The 22,971-nt window shown below is 42.4% G+C and overlaps 3 protein-coding genes across 4 annotated transcripts; 2 read left to right on the top strand and 1 right to left on the bottom strand.

Annotated features, from left to right (window-relative positions):
* Nucleotides 1–646: 646 nt before the first annotated feature.
* On the top strand, nt 647–12,085 carry ei24 (EI24 autophagy associated transmembrane protein). The gene is made up of 11 exons (XM_080866339.1): nt 647–809; nt 1,934–2,070; nt 3,464–3,609; nt 3,819–3,879; nt 4,023–4,089; nt 4,175–4,299; nt 6,445–6,564; nt 6,664–6,775; nt 7,184–7,295; nt 10,519–10,593; nt 10,677–12,085. The coding sequence occupies exons 2-11, from the start codon at nt 2,029–2,031 to the stop codon at nt 10,837–10,839; spliced, it is 1,023 nt and encodes a 340-aa protein (XP_080722465.1). The 5' UTR covers nt 647–809; nt 1,934–2,028; the 3' UTR covers nt 10,840–12,085.
* Nucleotides 12,086–12,623: 538 nt separating this feature from the next.
* On the top strand, nt 12,624–19,611 carry stt3a (STT3 oligosaccharyltransferase complex catalytic subunit A). Of its 2 annotated transcripts, none has more exons than XM_080866474.1 (18): nt 12,624–12,756; nt 13,468–13,588; nt 13,683–13,743; nt 13,833–13,954; nt 14,071–14,216; nt 14,673–14,763; nt 14,932–15,038; nt 15,124–15,288; nt 15,446–15,626; nt 15,711–15,866; nt 15,955–16,046; nt 16,288–16,443; nt 17,526–17,714; nt 17,846–17,962; nt 18,039–18,141; nt 18,334–18,522; nt 18,683–18,798; nt 19,247–19,611. In XM_080866474.1, exons 2-18 carry the CDS (start codon nt 13,501–13,503, stop codon nt 19,283–19,285), a joined length of 2,118 nt encoding a protein of 705 aa, XP_080722600.1. In that variant the 5' UTR covers nt 12,624–12,756; nt 13,468–13,500; the 3' UTR covers nt 19,286–19,611. The 2 variants fall into 2 exon arrangements, with proteins under 2 accessions (XP_080722600.1, XP_080722601.1); XM_080866475.1 differs by lacking the exon at nt 12,624–12,756 and adding an exon at nt 12,894–12,918.
* Nucleotides 19,612–20,070: 459 nt separating this feature from the next.
* LOC308386736 (uncharacterized protein) lies at nt 20,071–22,795 on the bottom strand. Its single transcript, XM_080866477.1, has 7 exons — nt 22,670–22,795; nt 22,321–22,401; nt 21,546–22,231; nt 21,140–21,458; nt 20,989–21,049; nt 20,657–20,912; nt 20,071–20,560 (listed from the first exon to the last, which is right to left on the bottom strand). Exons 2-7 carry the CDS (start codon nt 22,360–22,362, stop codon nt 20,296–20,298), a joined length of 1,629 nt encoding a protein of 542 aa, XP_080722603.1. The 5' UTR covers nt 22,363–22,401; nt 22,670–22,795; the 3' UTR covers nt 20,071–20,295.
* Between the last annotated feature and the right edge of the window lie 176 nt (nt 22,796–22,971).

The following is a 22,971-nucleotide window of genomic DNA, read 5'->3' as shown; positions in this document are numbered from 1 at the left end:
GCTTTAGGTCAGCGTTTCAAACGCAGCTTGCTCTTTCTCTGCCCCACTGCAGCTTCTCCATTTCAATTACAAGCTCATATGTGCTGCAGCTTTTAGTCTTTTACCTCCACCCCTAACCTCAACCTTTCTTTATCTGCTCCTCAGTCAGTTCCCAGGCTTTCACACATTTTCTCTGCATGAGGTCTCTCCAAGGCGTCCTCACTTCAAACACACACGTGAATTTGAATATGCTAACTTTCATTGTTATACAGCCCGAGGCCCAGCTGTGCTGCATTTTTCTAACACCACGTACTTTGCGTGTGAGATTTAAAAATTCCATTTATCTTGTCATGCTAATCGTTGCTTTATTCACTACCTGCTGCAGTTGCATGTGGATATGTTCTAAATTTATTTCCTTTTATTCCATCGTGAGCCGATAGCAACACAGCAAAACTTAATTCTGCAACCTTATAACAAAGCTAACAAAGCTATCTAGCTTCTCTCACAATCATATAACATCAGAGATATAGAAAATAAAATATCGCTGTCGTCTTAATAACTTATTATAAATACGTAATGAATGCTCGACACATGCGTCATAAAGTGGACACACCCCTTAGCATTTTAATGAGCTTTTACTCCACTTTCTGTCTTCGCCTTCCAGTATTGAGGACTACGCTTCCCATGCTCCTTCGAGGTTGGAGCTTGCGCAATTTGTTTTCCACGGCCCTAGCTGCTGGCAGTGGCTGTATGCTGTTTGTTGTGTTTACATTAAGGAAGAGAAAGAAAGAATTTCCCAAGCTATTGTAACACCGTGGCTGTCGCATGAGGTAAGCACCAGACCTTTGTTAAATGTGTGCTCTATCTGTCTGTTAATCATTTGTATGGACGTTATCAGGAAGAAAAAGTCTACAGTTAAATTAGTTGTTGAGCGATAATTTAGCTAGCATCACAAACAGACAAGCTAGTTGAACACTAAAGAAGCGAAAGTCATCGATTACAGGGCCATAGTCAACATGCTGAACTCTATATATGAGATTATGCCAGTTTTAGAGGATTTTTAAGCAGACCACAATGAGCCAGTTAGCCTGAGTGTGTGTTATCATCTTTTTTGCGCTAACCCACTGAGTCAGCTTGCTAGCGTTGAATAAAACAGTATCGCACAGAGACAATAGGTGGACAAACGTTTGCATCTTAAGACAAAGGAGAGGACATCGCTGGTGTATAATGTCACCATGCAACAAATAAGACGATAGCAGCGTTTATGAAACGCACATAAGCTTTGCTTCTCTTAGCAAGGCATTAGATGCTGATAGATTTTGTCCAGAAGTTATTAAGTTGTGATCTATATGAAACTCGTTAGGTATTCTGTAAGAGCACGTGTTTAGTGTGCGGACAAGTATTTTTAGAAAGATATATATCTATATCTATATAGATATAGATATCTATATGTCAAATGTTGCTGATAATGGTTTTTAAAATAAAGACTTACATCATCATCAGCTTGTGAAACACTAAAAACGGTGACCAAATATCAAAACTCTGAGAGAATTTGCCAAACATTGTATTGTTGAACTTTCTTAGTATTAGAAGGCTTTTTCTGATGTATGTAAAACACAAACTAATGGAGGTTTATTTTTATGGATGTGCATGGAAAACTACCAGGTTTAGAAAGGCTACTGTTTGTAAAAGCCAAATGATATTATTATTATTATTATTATTATTATTATTATTATTATAAGCTTGTTATACAGGTAGCTGATTCATTGAAGAGGTAAAAACATTAAATATTATGTGACAGTTGAGTTAACAAAAATCACAAGAAAATAGGTCTTCAAGCAGTTGTGTGTCTTAGCAAAGCAAGTAGCAAGAGCTGTTAGCATCTGCATTTCAAAGGTTGAAGGTTTTCCATTCAGCCCCTCACTTTGTTTCCTTGGGTTTTGGTTTGTTGCAGGTTACTGGGTGAGCCCCTCCCTGCCATGAGAGCGGACCACCAGGTCACCAGCCCCCCCTCCTTCTGCAGTTGATGGATCTGCAGCTGGTGCAGAGATGACAGACAGCGTCAGGGCTTTCCTCCGCGATGTTGCGACGGTTAGCAAACACAAAGACACTGCACTCATAAATAATTTATGACATAATGTGCAAGTATGTAGTGTATGCAAACTGAAACAGAAACATTCAAAACAATGGACCCATTCAGCCCTGCTGGTTGAAACAGTAGAAAGAGCGAGCTGAAGATCGTAATTCTGACTGATTTCTGTGACATACACATGATTTAGCAATCTTAATGTAGATAGTATGTTCCATCCATTTGGTGTCAGAGTTTTGGATGTTAAAGTTCTGCGAGTAGCCAGTTTTGAAACTTGGCAGCCGACATCTTGGAATAAGCCCAGACTCTCATTTTTAAGTCTCTTTCTAAATAAAAGTCGAGCGATCATTTCAGTGGTCACTGGGACAGAAAAACTGCTTGTACAGAAACACAAGTCATATTCAATAAAAACAATTTCACAAGTTTGGAAACTTTGCTCTAAGTTTAAAGAGCTTTTTTGCCTCTTAAGTTACACTGTTTAACATCATTAATGCTTCAGTAACGGTCCAGTGCAGAGCCAAAATGAACAGCTTCTCTACTCAACAAATGTCACGCTAATTCACAATGTGGATCCACAGTAGGGACATAACGAGCAGAGAGAGGTGCCTCCATGCAGCAGAAACTGTGTTGAAACCTCTGCTGTGTCCATGCATCTGCGCAAACACGAGGTTGTTTCCAGTTTCAGCACTCACTGAGTGCATAGAAATACTCATCAGAAATTGAATCTGTGACTGAAGTGTAAGAAGAAGAGAAACTCAACCAGACAAAACCTCCAAAGACACAATAATGTTTGCATATGTTTCTCTAAAGAGCTTTACTGTGAAGCAAGTTCATCATAGCCAGGTTTTCTGTGGATTAGCTGGCTTCACAAAACCTAAAACCCCAGGCATTGGTCAAATCAGGACATCATCAGCTCACCCATGGAAATGCATGCAATGAAGCTTGCATCACACAGTTTGAGCTGATGTTAATGCCAGAGGTGGATGTTGCTCTGCAGTTACTGATTCAGCAGATCATTGGCAATGTTTAGGCATTATTCAGTAAGGTCTTTAGAATGACTCATTCTTTTACAAATGTTGGTAAAACCAGACTGCATGGCCATGAGACTGACAGTGTTTGACTTCAAAGATTAAGATGTGTGGCCATGACCATGCAAAGCACAGTTGGCACTACTGTAACTACAGCTGGGCTCCAGTGACGGTGTTATTAAGCCATACTTTGAACCTGTGCAGCCTGAACGTGTCCGGGTTACTTCAAGAGCCTCCAGAAATAATATTTGTCTTTGAAATAATGTCAAATGTTCTTTACTGACCTCACGGGGATCATTCATTACAGAGAAGATTTAAGACTTGTAGAAATGCTCCGACTGTCTCTTTTTGTATTTATGCTCTACAGGGGATCAAGGACTCCATATTGGGGATTGGAACAATCTCCAAGCTGGATGCTCGTATCCAGCAGAAAAGGGAAGAGCAGCGGAGGAGAAGGGCCAGCGGGGCCCTGGCACAGAGACGGGCACAGAGTGAGGAGCGCAAACCGGACAAGTAAGCACCCGAACACATTTTGGTCGCATTTTGTTTTCTTCACTAGTAAATATAATAATGTGTGAATTACAATATGTTATCTAGTTGGGGCCATCATCATATCCACCCTGCAAACTGCAGCACGCTGACAGTTCTCAGGAGTTTGTTTAGAAGCAATGAAATCAAGTCATGCGAAAGTGAAACATTAGTGTTGTTCATTTTTCTTCTAGTGATCCCAAAGTAGCCAGCAGGATTTTTCAATGCTGTGCCTGGAATGGAGGAGTGTTCTGGGTAAGCTTAAACTGTTACTGCCTCAAATGTGAAACATCATTATCCACTAAAGTATCAAAGCTGAATACCAAAGTTAAACAACCACGCTATGCAGGGAAGCACAAGTTAAAGAATAACAAAGGTATTTCTCTTTCTCTTCTCAGCTCAGTCTGTTTCTCTTTTACCGGGTGTTTATTCCACTCCTGCAGGCTCTCACGGCAAAAATCATTGGTATGTATGGCTGCTGCTCAATCTGGACCAAGTTTTCCGGTGTGTTACGGGAAGCAGATAATTAACAAAGCTGTTTTTACTCCAGGTGACCCCTCCCTCCATGGCAGTGTGTGGTCCTGGTTAGAGTTCATCCTGACGTCCGTCTTCAGTGCTCTCTGGGTCCTCCCCTTGTTTGTCCTCAGCAAGATCGTCAATGCCATCTGGTTCCAGGTCAGGCCCTTCTTTAAAATCAGACTTCCTCGCCATGCACACGAGATGGTAACTTTTTTTGTCCCCTTCAGGCATCGGAGACTGTTATTACTTCTGGTGTACGATTTTCTGTAGTAGCATTCCACTTTAGCTCACAGCGCAGTAGACTATACTGAATCAGTGTCAGCTGCTGAGATTTATAAAGCCAGCGCTGCCTCAAGGGCTGCTGACTCTTCCTTTGCAATAGTTCAGACTGCTCTCTCATCAGAAATAGCCCCAAAATGTAAAGAAAGACAGAGGATACAGAGAAGAAGGGGTGTTTAATAATGTTCCCTCTAAACTGCGCGTGTGCACAATTGCGCACTGCTGGCACGGTCTCTGCGCACAGAAAATCTGCGTTGCACACAAAAAAAAATCTAACCTGAATTGAAATTAAAATTAAAACTTTAACAATTCTGTTTTGCAGTGTTAGTCAGTGAGTGACTGGCTGCTCCTGTATGGGATTACAACGATGCCACCTTATCCCATAATCCAGCCAATAATGCGATTCACATTCGTATATACGCAGCTAATCAACGTGGTTGACAGGCTATGACAGCGTCCTTATGTGCCGACGCTGGTGTTTTAGCAAAGTGGCTGATGTGGAGTGAAGCCACGTTAATGACAACGTGTACAACCATTGGAGATGTGAGCAGGACAGACGGAACAACTGACGGAAAAAGTGCACACGTCTGCTGTTGCTCACAGTGGTCCAAGTGTCCGCTCAGGGAGTTTGTGTGTTCGCTCAGACACATGAAAAATTAGAGGGAACATTGGTGTTTAATAAAGTCAGCTGTTAGATGGTATTGCAGCGCTTTATTAATAAAGAAGCTGTAGACACAGATGTTGCTTCTATTCATGGATGAGGCCATATGTGACGTTTAATTATACAGAAACAGTCTAAGGTTAAATTTTTGGTGTCCTTCCTGTACAACTATTTTTAATACAAATTTGGATATTGTGTAAAATGGAAATAAAAGCTAAATATGATTATTTGCAAATTATAAAAGCAACTATTACAAACTAAAAAATGTTGTAATAAAAAACCCCTGAAGTTATGCAATGCTGTGTGCACCTCATAACTATGTTCTTTAGCAAGAGATAAGTAAGTGTAACAGAGCATCCTGGTAAGTTAGAATGGGGTCGTGATTTTTAATAACTCAACCATACGGTTACAGAATAATGTTTCTCACAGTAAAGAAAGTCGTGATTGGTTTATGCTAGGGTCCCACAGCTTAAAAAAATAACTTTAATCAACCCAACACCAGAAGTAGCACATCCAACACACCACACTGCTGACCACCAGAGGAGACTACCAGCTCATCATCAGGTGTGATTTCCACACGTAGGAGCAGATGAGCCAGGGAAAGGAAAGAGGTCTCCAGAGCACTCACCGATTCAGCAGAACCTAGTGGCATGTGTGCATCATGTCTTTGATCTAACTGAATATGAATCAATTTGTGACTACCACACTAACAACAGAAAACCGAAAATATTGTAAAGTATTTTTTAATGGTTAAAACAGATTAATCACCCTGCTTCCACAAGAAAGGGCTAATCACACACCCTTCTTCTGGCTGATGGAACAAGCACAGTGCCACACACTGTCAGAGAAATGGCCCACTGGTGCTGCCGGCGACTCTCATCGGTCTCATACTCCTGACTCTGATGAGCAAGTGGAAACCAACTGTGCTCAATCACAGAGCTGCAGAAAGGGTGATACATGAAGAGACAGGAGAAAGCAGAAGCACTATGGGATGTAAAATAATAGGGCACATAATATTATTCAAATATTCCCTCTATTAATTCAAGTCTTTGTGCACAATATACAAGGCTGAAAATCAATGTGAAATGAGCATTCTATTAAGATCTTAAAAAAGGGCATCTTTGTCAAACAAGACCGGGCTGTTTTCAGCACGATAATGCCAAAGCACAAAACCTCAGACCTGTCGATGAACTTCTGACAAACATTTGTTGTTGTGGTTATTTTGAGAGGATGATATTCGAAAATAAGAACTGGAAAACATTTCCCCAGCAGGGTCAGATGTCCATTACAGAGTTAAAAGCAGTTATACGTCCTGTTTGGCTGCAGTGACACTGATATTATTACGTTGCTCTGTGTTATAGGACATAGCTGACCTTGCATTTGAAGTGTCTGGCTGTAAAGCTCAGCCATTCCCCAGCGTCAGTAAGATCATCGCAGACATGCTTTTTAACCTCCTCCTCCAGGCGCTCTTCCTCATTCAGGTACATTTTATCCTTTCTTTAAAATAAATCTGCATAGCTGCCTGTGTTTCTCACTTTATTCCAACGAGTGTCGCTGTGTGTATTTTTGTGGTCCTCCAGGGTATGATCGTTAGTCTCTTCCCCATCGATGCTATTGGACAGATGGTTAGCCTCCTCCACATGTCTCTGCTCTACTCCCTGTACTGCTTTGAGTATCGCTGGTTCAACCATGGTGAGTCCTCTGTCAGCTTCTATACAGACACAGACTCATCTGAATTCAATGGGAACCTCTAAACCAGGGGTGTCAAACTCAAATACACAGTGGGCCAAAATTCAAAATGGAACAAAGTCGCAGGCTAACATTAATATTTATTGAAAAAAAAAATCTTCCTCCAGATGTAAGAATGAATCTTTTCTTATGTACTCAAACAAGTTTTGCTGAAAAACTGAATATGGAACAAGCAAAGCTTAATACTAAACAATATATATATTAGCTGTATAATACCAGTAGGCCAGCTCTAATAGTAATTTGGTATGGCTTCGCGGGCCAAATGTAATTAGGCTGTGGGCCAAATTTGGCCCGCGGGCCAGAGTTTGACACCTATGCTCTAAACGATGTGTTTTTTTGTGTTTGTCTAAGGCATCGAGATGCACCAGCGGCTGTCCAACATTGAGAGGAACTGGCCATATTACTTTGGCTTCGGCTTACCCATGGCTCTGCTGACTGCCATGCCCTCATCATACATCATCAGGTTAACACTGCGTGATTTTTTTGTGATCATTATTACAAGTATTATTTTGTTTGTGGTCCATTTTCCAGTCATGTTTTTTTTATTACACTTTATATATACAGTGGGGCAAAAAAGTATTTAGTCAGCCACCGATTGTGCAAGTTCCCCCACTTAAAATGATGACAGAGGTCAGTAATTTGCACCAGAGGTACACTTCAACTGTGAGAGACAGAATGTGAAAAAAAAATCCATGAATCCACATGGTAGGATTTGTAAAGAATTTATTCGTAAATTAGGGTGGAAAATAAGTATTTGGTCACCTCAAACAAGGAAAATCTCTGGCTCTCACAGACCTGTAACGTCTTCTGTAAGAAGCTTTTCTGTCCCCCACTCGTTACCTGTATGAATGGCACCTGTTTGAACTCATCATCTGTATAAAAGACACCTGTCCACAGCCTCAAACAGTCAGACTCCAAACTCCGCCATGGCCAAGACCAAAGAGCTCTCGAAGGACACCAGGAAAAGTATTGTAGACCTGCACCAGACTGGGAAGAGTGAATCTACAATAGGCAAGCAGCTTGGTGTGAAAAAATCCACTGTGGGAGCAATCATCAGAAAATGGAAGACATACAAGACCACTGATAATCTCCCTCGATCTGGGGCTCCACGCAAGATCTCATCCCGTGGGGTCAAAATGATCATGAGAACGGTGAGCAAAGATCCCAGAACCACACGGGGGGACCTGGTGAATGACCTGCAGAGAGCTGGGACCAAAGTAACAAAGGTCACCATCAGTAACACACTACAACGGCAGGGAATCAAATCCCGCAGTGCCAGACGTGTTCCGCTGCTGAAGCCAGTGCATGTCCAGGCCCGTCTGAAGTTTGCCAGAGAGCACATGGATGATACAGCAGAGGATTGGGAGAATGTCATGTGGTCAGATGAAACCAAAGTAGAACTTTTTGGTATAAACTCAACTCGTCATGTTTGGAGGAAGAAGAATACTGAGTTGCATCCCAAGAACACCATACCTACTGTGAAGCATGGGGGTGGAAACATCATGCTATGGGGCTGTTTTTCTGCCAAGGGGACAGGACGACTGATCCGTGTTAAGGACAGAATGAATGGGGCCATGTATCGTGAGATTTTGAGCCAAAACCTCCTTCCATCAGTGAGAACTTTGAAGATGAAACGAGGCTGGGTCTTCCAACATGACAATGATCCAAAACACACCGCCCGGGCAACAAAGGAGTGGCTCCGTAAGAAGCATTTGAAAGTCCTGGAGTGGCCTAGCCAGTCTCCAGACCTCAACCCCATAGAAAATCTGTGGCGGGAGTTGAAAGTCCGTGTTGCTCGGCGACAGCCCCAAAACATCACTGCTCTCGAGAAGATCTGCATGGAGGAATGGGCCAAAATACCAGCTACTGTGTGTGCAAACCTGGTAAAGACCTATAGTAAACGTTTGACCTCTGTTATTGCCAACAAAGGTTATGTTACAAAGTATTGAGTTGTATTTTTGTTATTGACCAAATACTTATTTTCCACCCTGATTTACGAATAAATTCTTTACAAATCCTACCATGTGGATTCATGGATTTTTTTTTCACATTCTGTCTCTCACAGTTGAAGTGTACCTCTGGTGCAAATTACTGACCTCTGTCATCATTTTAGGTGGGGGAACTTGCACAATCGGTGGCTGACTAAATACTTTTTTGCCCCACTGTATGTGTGTGTGTGTGTGTGTGTGTGTGTGTGTGTGTGTGTGTGTGTGTGTGTGTGTGTGTGTGTGTACACACACACACACACACACACACACACAAACTACAGAAATATATTCAAAACTAATGAAAGGCACATATTGGAGAACAAAGTGCTCAGAAGTAGGTGCAAAGGACTTGGTCTGAGTAGAGAGTCCGTATGTGAGTGGCCTGAGTGATGGGGGTTACTAAGACCATGGCTCCGACTGGTGAAGAGGGTGGGGGGATAGTGTTTGTTAACAGTCCGAATGGCTCAGGGGAAGAAGCTGTTTGTGAGAGTGGAGGTGTGGGACCTGATTGACCTGAGGTGCCGACCAGCGAGTCAAACAGTTGTTGGGCGGGGTGCAAGGGGTCACGTGGGATGGCCCTGGTTTTCCTGAGACAGGAGGATCTGGTGATGGCCTCCAGGGGTGGCTGAGGGCAGCCAGTGATTTTTAGGGAAGTGTTAATTACCCTCAGTACAGCCGTCCTGTTCTCATTATTGTCCCCTGTGTACCAAACACCCAGGCAGTAGGAGAGCACACTCTCCACTGAGGAGCGGTGAAGGCCAGCAGCAGCTTCTGGTCCAGGTTATTCTTCCTCAGGACAGGAGGAAGTGCAGCTGCTGTTGGGCCTTCTTTACCAGCGCGTTGGTGTTGTGGGTCCAGATCAGATCAGCGGAGATGTGGCGTGCCCAGAAAACTGAAGGTGGAGACAGATTCCGCCTGTTCTGCGTTTATAATGAGAGGTGGACCTGTCTGTGTCTCCTGAAGTTCATTATGAGTTCTTATGTTTTAAGGACGTTCAGCTTTGGGTTATTTCTTGAGCACCACCGGGACAAGTTTTCTACCTCCACCCTTTATGCTGTCTCATCTCCATCAGAGTATGGCAGTGACAAATAGCAAACATCAGAGTCCACACTGATGCCTGGCAGGTGTGTTCACACGTAACAAGGAGGAGTTACTGTACAGTTTTATAGATAATGATAGGAATGATTTCCTGAAGTGTTCTTTATGGCAACGCTGTTGAATTATTCTGAGGGAGATGGAGCTGTGCTGCCTCAGAAGTGCGCAATAGAGATGGGCTGTCCATGATGGAGAGCAGTTTGTTCAGCGACCTCCTAAACCTCACTGACTCAAACGCCTCCAGATTCTGGTCAGTGATGGTTCCAGCATCTCTGGGTCTGTTGCTGACCCTTCTCCCCAGCATATAACAGCAAAACAGATGTAACTCGCTACCACAGACTGGTAGATCTCCACCATCCTGCTGCACTCATTAAAGCTTCCTGAGCTTCATCAGGAAACAGTCTGCTCATCCCCTTCACTTTGAGAAGGAGAGGAACTCCACTATTTATAATTACAATATATTACAAAGGAGTAATTAGTTATAAATAAATATAGTGAATGGTCACAAACATGTCAGAACTTTCTAATAGAGAGGAATCTGGAATTTGGACCTTCTGCTCTGTTTTTAATGGTTTTTAAATGCTATCTTTGTTTCCTATGCAGCGGTTGCTTGTTCTCCATCCTTTTCCCTCTGTTCATCATCAGTGCTAATGAGGCAAAGACACCAACAAAGCTGTAGTGAGTGTCCAACAACACACTGTAAGAACAATAAATAAAAGGATCTATTTCACAAGTGACTGATGTCGATTTCACTCTTCCAGCCACTTCCAACTGCGTCTCTTCTCCCTGGTCGTGCTGATCAGCAACAAGCTTTTCCACAAGACTGTCCACCTGCAGTCATCACTGACGTCATCTGCCTCCACAGAGAGGCTGTCAACACCTCACACCTCCCCGACCCGCCAGAGGCTGCTGCCCACCCAGTGAAGGAGATAGGATAGTCACCAACAAGCGGTTTCACTGAAAAAAATTTTTTTTTCTTTTTCTAGAAGGATCGCCCTTAATGAAGATGAGTTCAGCTGGTTCATGTGGTTCAGGACAAAGGGTTTACATGTTTTTGTGTAATCTGTGCCGCCTCAGTTACTCATTTTTATCCACCTTTTCTGTGTGACACAAAAATCGACTGACCTGTGCCTCACACTCAAAACACTTTAAATACTAAGATCCAGACTTCTTTTTACTTTTCTTTCTTTCTTTGCATAATGTGCCATTTGAGTGACTCTCCTTTTAATAAATTACAGCACAAGACATCACAAAGTTTTAATTTCTTTAACCAAACGTGACTAAAGAAGGATATTTTTCTCTTTGAAGGGGCTTTTTTGTGTTCAGAAGCAAAGCACAGGTGTGTTTTCTTAAAAGTCACATTCCTCCCTCACAGATCCAACACTTTCTTGCACACGGACGTGTTTCTCTATTAAATTCTGCTCTCCTCACAGTCCCGTCTGCAACCTTGTACAGTTATAAAGGGAGGCTTTTTAGTTTGAAATCCCCACAGCTTTGTTTTCAGTAGAGTACAAGCATCGTTTCAGGAGCTGCTATTAAAAGGCAGAGTGACCTTTTTGTAACGGAAATCAACCAGAAATTCACTTGTGTGCATTGACATAACTGTTCCTCTGCGTCCCATCCCAAAAATAAAAAGTCTGGATTCTGCTGTCTAACGTCACAATACACACGGCTACACCGGCAAAGGGCAAGCTTCATTAGAGCTTTTAGTGTATTGATAGATGAGACGACACTGCCAAACCGCTGCATCTTTAACTTTACTTTGACCACTTCAACGCTAAGCTCTGTCACAAAGGAGTCATGTAGCTCGTAGCTTTACAACAGACGGGTGATCAGCCTCGACTCGCTTGCTGTAGTGCCCCTTGCACCTTAAAGAGAGCTTGATGCAAATATAACTGATCCCCAAATATCATTGGCTGTTTGGTTATTTGTGCTGTACATAATGTTAATACCTCCTGAATGTTCAGTCAGAAGCCCAGCGCCACACAGTGACCCCACCCCAACCTTTGTCTCATCAGAGCTCGTGGATGTGGAGCGGGGCCATGATTTTAAACAGTGTGCAATTATTGTAAGAAGAGCATAGTGTTTGTGCAGACTGATATTTGTGAGTGAGGTTTTGTAAAAGTAATACTTCTAATTTGAATAAAATTGGTCAGTATTCAATATTTGAGCTCTTGTGTTTCTGTGTTTTTTGTTTCTCTACGACATTTCAAACTCAGCATTGCAAAGATAAGGATAGATAAAGGATTTATATCACTGAAAATCAGATTAGGTCCTTGGGTTGCACTCCAAATTGTTCATGGTTGATAAAAAAAAAATGTTTCAGGCATCTAACAGAAAGGTATCAGAGATGTTTTGAAAACTGGCTTAACACAGATGCAGATGGACTTTTGTACTTGATTGAGCTAAAAAAGACCTGTGATTAACTGATCACCAAAAGATACAGTGGGAGGATTAATTATTTTTGGGCAGTTTTAGAGAGAGAAAGAAAAACTTTACTTTAAGAAAAACTTTAAGAAAAACTTTACTCAAAAGTAACACGTTGATTTGTAAGAGGAAACAACGTGAAAAATAATGAGAATGAATCTACACCAACGAAATGAGGTGAAAGTATTTTCAACCAACAGGGGGCTGTGTTCTTTTCTCGGTAAGGACACGTCACTACACTACAGCGGCGGGGTAAGGAACAAAATCTGATTGACATCCAAAGAACCAATAAGATACGAGAAAATTAAACGTTGAATGACACATAACCAATAAGCACGCAGTATGTTCTAGTCGGGGCGGGATTAGCTCTTGGTGAGGGTTGTGTGTGAAAAGTGAGTAGCAGGAGCGGAGCGGGTAAGTGTCTGAAGATTACATATTAAAAAGCGTTAGCTTTTCCAGGACTACCAGTTTTTATTTTCTGTTGCTATATATGAAGGAGATGCAGATACTTCTTTTTAAAAAATAAGCCAGGGAGTTGGCGCGTGACTGTGGTTTTCATTAAAAAGAGGCTAGCAGGTTAGCCTAGCAACTAACACACTTTGAAGTGGATGCAAGCCGGCCTGACGCTAACTAGCAATAAGACGCTGCACAAACTACAACTATGCCTGAATGCACTTTATATGTGCAGTTGTTGAGATCTGGTTTAACCGTATTAGCTGCCGTTCATTTGCTCTTTCGGTGATGTGGGTTAGCTGTCAGCACTTGAGGCTCGTTCTGATAGTGGTGCTGTCTTGAAAGCATGAGGGCTCGTTGGAGCTTAGTGGTTCGACACTTTTCGTAAAACCTTTTTAATGCACATGTGAAATAGACGGGCACAAATCCATGCAAACGGTTTCCAGAGTGTCTACTTCCTGCTTTGTGACGCCACACGTTAGTGCGTGGCCTTATGTGGTTGGGCTGGACGTGGAAGTTAACTCCTGACATCTGGATTGCTGATTCTGTTTCTTAGAACCTGACTTGGAAACATATTCCGCGGGATTTTTATACATGCATAAACATATGTCTAAAAGTGCATTTGTAGTGCCTTTTCTATTGTGCTTAGAACCATTGTCTTTCTCCCATTAGGTAGTACGGGTAGCTTTCCCTAACCTCGCCAAGATGACTAAGCTGGGCTTCCTGCGTTTGTCCTATGAGAAACAGGACACGCTGCTGAAGCTACTGATCCTGTCTATGGCCGCTGTCCTCTGTGAGTCCTCTGCTCGCTGAATATGATAGCATGGACAACACTATACAACACACACATCACAATGATCCATGTAATCTTTCTTTTCCCTCCTCAGCATTCTCCACCAGGCTCTTCTCCGTGTTGAGGTTTGAAAGTGTCATCCATGAGTTTGACCCGTAAGTACTGTCTGCATCATCATTCATTACATTAATAGTTTTTCCTCCTGAAGAGTCCTGTCTCACCTTCACCTTAATGTCACAACCAGGTACTTCAACTACCGTACCACCCGCTTCTTGGCAGAAGAAGGATTTTATAAGTTTCACAACTGGTTTGATGACAGGGCTTGGTATCCTCTGGGGAGGATCATTGGTGGCACCATTTATCCGGGTAAGACCATAAATTGTCGTAAGATTCTCCTGTCGTGTGGAGCAGTTTGTGTGTTACGTGAGTTTTTGAAGGCTCACGTCAAATTATGATGGTGTGCTTCTGTTTTCTTTCTCCAGGACTGATGATCACGTCTGCTGTCCTGTACCATGTCCTACATTTTTTCCACATCACAATTGACATCCGTAATGTCTGCGTCTTCCTGGCTCCCCTGTTCTCCTCATTCACCGCCATAGTCACGTACCACTTAACCAAGGAGCTGAAGGTAAAAAGAAAATCACCCTATAACACAGACACATTGTTCATTAAGAATCATGTTACAGGAAAACAGAGGCGGTGGTTTACGACACCAACTGTCTGCCATCTATAATCCAGTTTTGAGATCCTTCCCAGACGCCTTAACACCTACTCACATCCTGGGCCATCTGACCTCAGGAAATCGCATGATAGGGTGGGGCCAGGTTTCCCAATGAGCTCACCCAAAACCTTGGCTGATTGTGACCCACACCCATTTTCACACCTTGGCTCATGTGATTAGGTAGAGGACCATTAGGGGGTCCATTCTCCCTCTCAGACTTAAGCTCCCACAGAGCTTAAATGAAAGTGTGTGAAAGTGGCTTAAGACTGTTAGAACAAAACTGAACATGGTAAAGACTCTTTATTGCAGGACTGTGGTGTTAACCTACACTAGTTTTAACTAAGTGTGTTTTTGTCTCTTCAGGATGCAGGTGCTGGGCTCCTGGCAGCTGCCATGATTGCAGTGGTACCTGGTTACATCTCTCGTTCTGTTGCTGGCTCCTACGATAATGAAGGTAACAGAAACTCAGTGGCTGCTCATTTTATTCATCAGTCAGAAAGTGCTTTTTCCCTGGTAAACTATGTTATATATTCAGTCAATAATGAAAGTAAAGCTGTAGCATTAGAGGATATACACCGAAAGTGCAAAACAGTATAATAAGAAAATGATCCTCCCTGCTCAGGTATTGCCATCTTCTGCATGCTGTTGACCTACTACATGTGGATCAAGGCTGTGAAAACAGGCTCAGTGTATTGGTCGTCCATGTGTGCGCTGGCTTACTTCTACATGGTGAGGAGATGCAGCTGATCTGCATGTTGTACTGAGTGCATTACGAGGTGACTTTGGTCATGAAATGGTCTCTGTGTGCATTTAGGTTTCCTCCTGGGGTGGCTACGTGTTCCTCATCAACCTTATTCCCCTCCACGTCCTGGTTCTGATGCTCACAGGCCGATTCTCACACCGCATATATGTGGCTTACTGCACAGTCTACTGCCTGGGCACCATCCTCTCCATGCAAATCTCTTTTGTTGGTTTCCAGGTAAAAAGAACAATCTCATTTCATCACCTGACACACCCTCCTTCCAGGACGGTTTTTTGTTAAAGATTAAAAAGTAGTGATATTCTCATGATGAGAAGTTTCACTTTGCTTTGTATCACACTGTTCAGTTCCTTGTCTCCCTTTTTTCATTTACCAGCCGGTGCAGTCATCGGAGCACATGGCAGCCTTTGGCGTGTTTGGTCTGTGCCAGATCCATGCTTTTGTGGACTACCTGCGCAGCAAACTCAATGCTCAGCAATTTGAGGTGCTGTTCAAGAGCGTCATCTCTCTGGTGGGCTTTATCCTGTTGTCTGTAGGTGCTGTTCTCATGCTGACAGGTAAGAGGATTAACAATAACAGTAATGAATGGGAAAACCTTTCTAAAAGCTTTTGACGTGACATGATAAGCACGTTTCTGTCAGGTAAAATCTCTCCGTGGACCGGGCGTTTCTACTCCTTGCTGGACCCTTCCTATGCCAAGAACAATATTCCCATCATCGCCTCTGTGTCCGAGCACCAGCCTACCACCTGGTCCTCATACTACTTTGATCTGCAGCTCCTAGTCTTCATGTTCCCAGGCAAGGCAGCAAAAGCACAGCGTAGCACTGGTTTAATATTCTGTAATCACTCTATATTTCATTCCAGTTTACCTTTCTCTTCTTACAGTCGGTCTGTACTACTGTTTTAACAACCTGTCGGATGCCAGGATCTTCATCATCATGTACGGCGTCACCAGCATGTACTTCTCAGCTGTCATGGTACTGCTGCCTAAATGCCCTTCTTTTATTTTCTGTAAACGCGTGTGTGTGTGTTACACATGCCATCTGAGACAGTTGTTTGCTTCTGGGATTTTAAAAGCAACCTGATAGCATCACTTTTACACCATTAAATGTAACCGAAGCAAACAAGAAATGGTGTCTAGGATGTTGTATGCGCCCCGTCTGTGTCATATGTTGGTTGTTTTTGTTTTTTTAACTGCACTGCTTGTTTCCTCCTCAGGTGCGTCTGATGCTGGTACTCGCTCCGGTCATGTGCATCCTGTCAGGCATCGGCGTGTCCCAGGTTCTAACCACTTACATGAAGAATTTGGACGTCAGCCGGCCAGACAAAAAGAGCAAGAAGCAGCAGGATTCCACCTACCCAATCAAAAATGAGGTGAGTTGGCTGACAGGATAAGCTTGCTGTGTAAGGTGGTGACAGTGACTTTTGTTATGCCATGGTCATGTTGTGACATGAAATCTGTGCATTCGGACAGGTTGAACCTGTACAAAAAAAAAGAACTACTGATTATTTTAAATAATCCATCATTGTCAAGCTCTCAGCTCAGTGTTTTATAGTCTTGATTTTCATGTTTAAAATCTTGTCCAAGAGAACACAAACCTTTTCTTCTCTTCTTGTATTTGATATTTCATGCAACTTGAAACAGATACTACACTTAAAGGTGAATTGTTGTATAATTACTGTTAGGTTTACAAACAATTGTGGGATAGGTACACTGCATTGTTGAAGGTTCACAACCTTGACCAAATAAATGTGTTTAGTTGAGATTCTTCCTCATGATTTAGATGATTTTTCAGTGTAGCGATGGGTGCAAAGCTACACCAGTCTGACCTGCACCTGCCAAGAAATATAACTATGCATTTACACAGATCTCAACAGCTATGATAGATCTGCTTGATGGTAATATGCAGTGTGACCTCAGTGTGTTGACAGCACAAAGATGAGACCTCTATAAAACAAAATGGAATTTGCTGCAATTGCATCTAGTTTGTGCTAATGTTAGTATCCTGGCAGTCTTGATGTGCTGTTGACAAAATGTATAGACTCAGTGTTTCCTCCTTCGTGCGTCTCAGTGTCAGTAAATGTTGTTCAAAATTTGTTTGCTCCAAGTCAACATAAGCACTCCATTTTACTTGTGCCTGCAGAGCAATGCAGACACTCCCACAAAAATTATAAGTGCAACAACAACGTTACTCACTAGAGGGAATTAAACACACAAATGAGACTTTAGAAGGTTCTCTCTACACTTTCTCACTTGAGTATTTGGCTGTTTTCACCTTTGAGACAAAACTCAAAGATCAGAGAAATCTCCTCCCATTCTTTATTTCACACTCCCTCAATTTATTCCATTACCCGTTAAGTGGCCCAGTTCCTGGTTTTAAACTACCTGATCCCAAATAAAGTGTAGTAATAATGAATATAAAAGCATGTTGACATGGTCTGTGTAAACCTACCAGGTTGCCAGTGGGATGATTCTGGTAATGGCTTTCTTCCTCATCACGTACACGTTCCACTCTACCTGGGTGACCAGCGAAGCCTACTCCTCTCCATCGATTGTCCTGTCAGCCCGTGGAGGTGACGGCAGCCGCATCATCTTTGATGACTTCAGAGAGGCCTACTACTGGCTCCGCCACAACACACCTGAGGTCAGTTAATCCCACGTGAGGAAGAAAAGGTTGATCATTAAACTATAGATCGTTGTCATGAGTGATCAGCAGTCACAGCCGTTTGATCAGATTTCCCATCTACGTGTCTGAGTGTTATTTTTCCTATCCAGGATGCCAAAGTCATGTCATGGTGGGATTACGGATATCAGATAACTGCCATGGCTAATCGAACCATTCTAGTGGACAACAACACATGGAACAATACTCACATCTCCAGAGTTGGACAGGTGAGCTGGGTGACCTTTAAGGTGAAATTGTCTATGAAATGCTGCTGTGCTGACCATGCTGCCGTTTCTTTTGCAGGCCATGGCATCGACAGAGGAAAGGGCCTACGAGATTATGAGAGAGCTCGACGTCAGTTATGTTCTGGTCATCTTTGGAGGGCTGACGGGCTACTCTTCAGATGGTACGCCGCCTAATACTTTATAACTAGTGCAGCATGTAAGGTGTTGTGTTTTTAAGCTTCTAAATAAGTGAAATTGAATTTTAGGAGTTCCATTTTTTGTCAACTCATTAAACATTCAGCACATGAAGTAAGACATTGCTGTTTGGACGGTTATGAGCACCTTTCTAATTGGTGTATGTGTTTGCATGACAGACATCAACAAGTTTCTGTGGATGGTCCGTATTGGAGGAAGTACAGACACCGGCAAGCATATCAAGGAGCACGACTACTACACTCCCACCGGAGAGTTCAGGGTGGACCGCGAGGGCTCGCCAGTCCTGCTTAACTGCCTCATGTACAAGATGTGTTACTACCGCTTTGGCCAGGTCTACACAGAGGCCAGTGAGTGCTTCTAGTACCTTCTACCCCTAGTCTGATCTATTTATCACTTTATATGAGCCTCCTAAATTCCAACTGGAGGAATGTGATTCAGAAATTAAAAAAACAAAACAAATACACAGCCAGTGGTTTTTCTGATTAATTCTGGTTCCCTCTTTTGCAGAGCGCCCACCTGGTTATGACAGAGTGAGGAATGCCGAGATTGGGAACAAAGACTTTGAACTGGATGTACTGGAGGAGGCTTACACAACAGAGCACTGGCTGGTTAGGATATACAAGGTAAACAAGCTAACTTTGTCTCTATAACAGTTGTTATAGTTCTGTATTTTCATGTTGAGTGTTTGGTTCCAGATTGTTTCCATTATAGGTTTACTCATTTCAGTTTTTATCACTTTGTTTTTCTGATTATTAGAATATGAGGGGAATTATTGCTTAAAACTGAATCAAGCTTCTCACATGCTTATCTTACATTATAGTAAACATTGTTTTTAATTTAATGAAATGTTATATGACTAAACTATAAAAGCTTAAGTTTACTGATTAATGCAAATTCTTGTGATTTTACCTTTTAAATCACTCAAAGATTAGTTTGTTTGAGGACGGGCTTTTTTTGTTTTTTGTCTTTTTAATAAAGTGACCTTTCCACAGTTTAAAGTTAAACTGTGTAAACATCTAAAATCAGTTTCAGAACAGAACTTTCTAAGCTAAGTGTTCTCCTGTTCTTTAGGTGAAAGATCTGGACAATCGGGGTCTTTCAAGGACATAAGGCGCACAGACAGCAGTGAAAACGGCCTTTAAGCGCACTGAACGCCTTCCTCTGTGGTCAGCAGTCGAGCGGGAAAAGAGTACCTTTTTTATATGCCTTTTGTTTGGGGGAAGAAAATGGCATCACACATGTCTCCTTTTTCTTTATAGATGATTTTCATTTTTTAAATTTTGTTTATAATGAAACATCTCATCTGGGATCAGAGGGAGATGATGTCAAAACGTCCAGTTTGATCTAGGAAGTGTATTTTGCCAAGAGGTGGTCATTTGTGAGCGGTTGAATTTTTACAATGTGGTCAATTAAAGTGGGATTAAATCGGAATACAACTGAGTGTCTTTTTTTTTTTTTTTTTTTCCTTCCCCGTCACTGAAATGAAATGCAGTGTAGGCTGTAGTCAGCTGTTGATATTCAGTTGGATCAGTTTTGTTGGCTGCCCGATCCTCTTGTTTCTCACGCTTTGAACAGTAGGCTAGGAGCAAAAATGTTTGTAGAGTTTACTGCTGACCAACCACGCTTGAGCAGGTAATGGTTCATATGGAAAGCAAGAAAATGATTGGATTTACTTTCGTTTTAGTCTCCCCACTCATTTTCTGCCAGGGAACAAATTATCCATGAGCTACTCTGGAATCTCTGAAATGTGATGGTCCGACATCAGTGAACAACAGCCAATTAGCTGCCAGAATGTAGGGTTACTTATCATAATTTTAACTCTTGCTCACTTTATAGATGGAAGACAGTTTCAATTCATTACATAGGTTCTATAAAAAGATGCACTCAAGACTTCATTTTTTAAAGACAACTTCAGAAAAGTGTTTAATTGTCGTAAAGTGTTAACTTTAGAAAAGTTAGTATTCAAGGAAACAAAGCAGGACAGCATGAACATAAATACAGTAAAATATTTCATATTAGGACAATTCAATATTAAAATCATCTTTAAAGTGTCAATTAGGTTGAGTACCAAGCATTGCTGAATACACCCCCCCTTAGAAATAGTACAAATATAGGTTTCTTTAGAGGCTGGACTTGTCCGGGAGATCCGCGACGAGTGCAGTGTTCTTTCTGTAGATGTAGGCGTTAGGATTATCATCCAGCTTCACCAGCTCAGCCAGCGATGACACGCAGGGATCGTGATCGACGAGCATCTTGGGCAGCTGGCTGGATTTGTTGTGGATGCGGGAGGAGCGGCGCACAGGTGTCAGAAACTTGAGATCATTAATGTTGCTCTTTCTCCTGGATGCACTCGTGCCGACCTCGCCTTCAATTGTTTTTCTGACACTGAAATGTTGAGAGAATCATTTTGTAAGAGTTAAGAACGAAGTGGCTCAAATACTCAACTGAATAGATTTGCTAAGACAAAGTTGACCGGCTCACCTTTGCAAGTATGGCGTTGTTTTCACGCTGTATTTGATCACTGATGCATCCTCCATCTCTGGAGTCGTCTCTATCACGTCGTCATCATCACTTTCTACATAATCCATCTCCACTTTCTGATCATCGCTTTCTTCTGCTTCATCCTTCACCTGCTTACCAGCATCCTCAGGCATGTCAATCTTCAGTTCCTCCGCTTTACATTCATTTATGCTGTCCTCCATTTCACTGTTGCATTTATCTGTCAAACCTGTGAGTTCTTATCAACACAAATGACAAATATGTAAACAAAGGCATCAGATATTTAAAGAACTGCATAATGCTGATTATTTTACCATTGCTACATCTCGATGGCGTTTCCATGGCCTCCAAGGCATCACAGAGATTCACAACAATCTATAAAACAAAGGGAGATCTTTGATGTTCAATATTATACATTTTAATCGAGCTAATTAGAGGATGAAACCATGCTCCATTTCTGCTTACATCATCCACTCTGTCTTGTGACTCAGCAGACAGATCCCCATCAGAAGTTTCTAGGTCTAGTGTAGTGTTCATGATCACTGGAGTTTGGCTGGATGCTGTTGGTCCTGCCCTCTGAGTATCTCCACAGGAAACAGTGCCTACAGCAGTGTCAGCGTTGTACATTTCCAGTCTTGGCTCAGGCATGTGGTGTGCAGCAGGCTGAGATTGAAGTTTGACGACAGGTTTTGTAGAAACGTTGGTTTTGGAGGGCTTTGCTGTCGACATGGCTGGTCTCTTGAGAGCCTTACCCTTTGAAGCCAGCCACTCAGCCAGTTTTGCTCTGTAGAAAGCACATAAATAAATTACCTTTTTTTTTTTTTTTAATTGTAATATAGCAAACATCGCATGTATGTGTGGAACATCTTACTTTCTCTCTTCTGCAGTCTCCATAGTAAATCTGTATTGACTGATAGTGTTTGAGGCAAGAGGCTTGCTGACCTTCTTGTCAGGTTCTGAAATCTGTGTCTTTGGGTTGTGAGTCCCACCTGCCTTGGTGGGAGCCACAGTAGTGTTTCTAGAGCCAGCAGTGGTTAGTGTTGCTGGGACGATTCTTGCAGGCGGGCGAGCAGAGGAGAATCCAGCAGGACGACGACTGCTGGCAGCAGGCTTGGAAACCTGAGCAGGTCCATCAGACACAGACTTGGACCTCACTGGTGCAGGTTTTTGAGTACCATGTCTCTGCATCTCAGCAGCAGATTTGGACCTTCTTCTTGCCATTTTTCCAGGCCTTTGGTTCTCCATTTTCAGTGCTGATGGGTTAGGATCCATCATACCTGCACTTGCCTTCCAAATAGACCCAATTTTTGACTGGACAATCTTTCCTTTATACATTCCTAGAGCATTCCTTGATAACGACACAGCAGCTGGTGCCAGTTTCTGGGCCTCAGGCACTGACCTAGTGTCAGTTTGTTTAGCCTTAGCTCTAAGGGGCTGACTCTTTGGTAGGGTCTGCTGTTTTGGGCCATTTTTCAGTTGGAATGGCACAACAGAAGTTTTCTCTCCTTTTATAATTAACTTTCTTTCATGTGCAGGCTGGGCATTTTCCTTGTTTTCCTGTTACAAAAACAACAACAACATTACATCATGATATCTTCTAAATTCAAGATGGGCTTTCAAAAAAATGTCATGTTATGTCAGCTTACTTTCTTACTGATGTGGTTCCGTCTTGAAACTGCAACTTCCATTGTGTAGCCCCTCAAAACTGCTTAAATTAGTCAGGAATGCTGGAATGTGAGCAAAGCAAGGAATACACTGCGTGATTAGTTATTAACATCATCTTGCACGCGAAGTGCTCGAAACTCAATAATTTAGTAAAACCGACGAACTTAAACTTCACTTTACGTGTTGAATACGCATATGCAGTACTCTGTCGTAAATTAACGTTAGCTAGCTAATATAACCTTAAAGAATACAAGTTGGACATAATGAAAATTTGCCGTTAGTCTCCGATAGTGGGCTAAAGTAATGCTTATATATGAAACACTGACTTACCCCTTCGTTATAATCTTCCAAGAAACCCCTCCACCTCAGCCCCACAGCTCAATCTGAGGGAAAAACACGCCTCGTTTTGCTTCTTCAGGATTTGACTTGGCGCTGCAGCGCTCCAATTGGCCACCTCTGTATCGCGAGAAACCAAAACCAACCAATAAAATATCTCCAAACTAAGCGCGAGAACAACAGATAACGTTATTCTTCCAGCCCTTAGGTTTTTATCCCCCCTTCTGTTTAAATGTTTGAACCCAAATAAAATTCCTGTAATACCGGTCCGTGCTGACCGATACACACCCAATGTT

The sequence above is a fragment of the Rhamphochromis sp. 'chilingali' genome (assembly GCF_963969265.1).
Source record: "Rhamphochromis sp. 'chilingali' genome assembly, chromosome: 19".
In the NCBI taxonomy this organism is placed as follows: Eukaryota; Metazoa; Chordata; class Actinopteri; order Cichliformes; family Cichlidae; genus Rhamphochromis; species Rhamphochromis sp. 'chilingali'.
The sequence above is the reverse complement of the archived record's forward strand: the minus strand, read 5'-3'. Positions and strand labels throughout refer to the sequence as shown.

What these genes read in the sequence shown, in the direction of transcription:
- ei24 (XM_080866339.1), top strand. Translation starts at nt 2,029, where the DNA reads ATGACAGACAGCGTCAGGGCTTTCCTCCGCGATGTTGCGACG. An exon ending in GTATCGCTGGTTCAACCATG is followed by an intron (nt 6,776 to 7,183) that starts GTGAGTCCTCTG and finishes TGTTTGTCTAAG; the next exon opens with GCATCGAGATGCACCAGCGG. An exon ending in AAGACACCAACAAAGCTGTA is followed by an intron (nt 10,594 to 10,676) that starts GTGAGTGTCCAA and finishes TCACTCTTCCAG; the next exon opens with CCACTTCCAACTGCGTCTCT.
- stt3a (XM_080866474.1), top strand. Translation starts at nt 13,501, where the DNA reads ATGACTAAGCTGGGCTTCCTGCGTTTGTCCTATGAGAAACAGGACACG. An exon ending in CCTACCCAATCAAAAATGAG is followed by an intron (nt 16,444 to 17,525) that starts GTGAGTTGGCTG and finishes TAAACCTACCAG; the next exon opens with GTTGCCAGTGGGATGATTCT. An exon ending in GGCTGGTTAGGATATACAAG is followed by an intron (nt 18,799 to 19,246) that starts GTAAACAAGCTA and finishes CCTGTTCTTTAG; the next exon opens with GTGAAAGATCTGGACAATCG.
- LOC308386736 (XM_080866477.1), bottom strand. Translation starts at nt 22,362, where the DNA reads ATGGAAGTTGCAGTTTCAAGACGGAACCACATCAGTAAGAAA. An exon ending in GGAACCACATCAGTAAGAAA is followed by an intron (nt 22,232 to 22,320) that starts GTAAGCTGACAT and finishes TTTTTGTAACAG; the next exon opens with GAAAACAAGGAAAATGCCCA. An exon ending in GCCATCGAGATGTAGCAATG is followed by an intron (nt 20,913 to 20,988) that starts GTAAAATAATCA and finishes TGTGTTGATAAG; the next exon opens with AACTCACAGGTTTGACAGAT.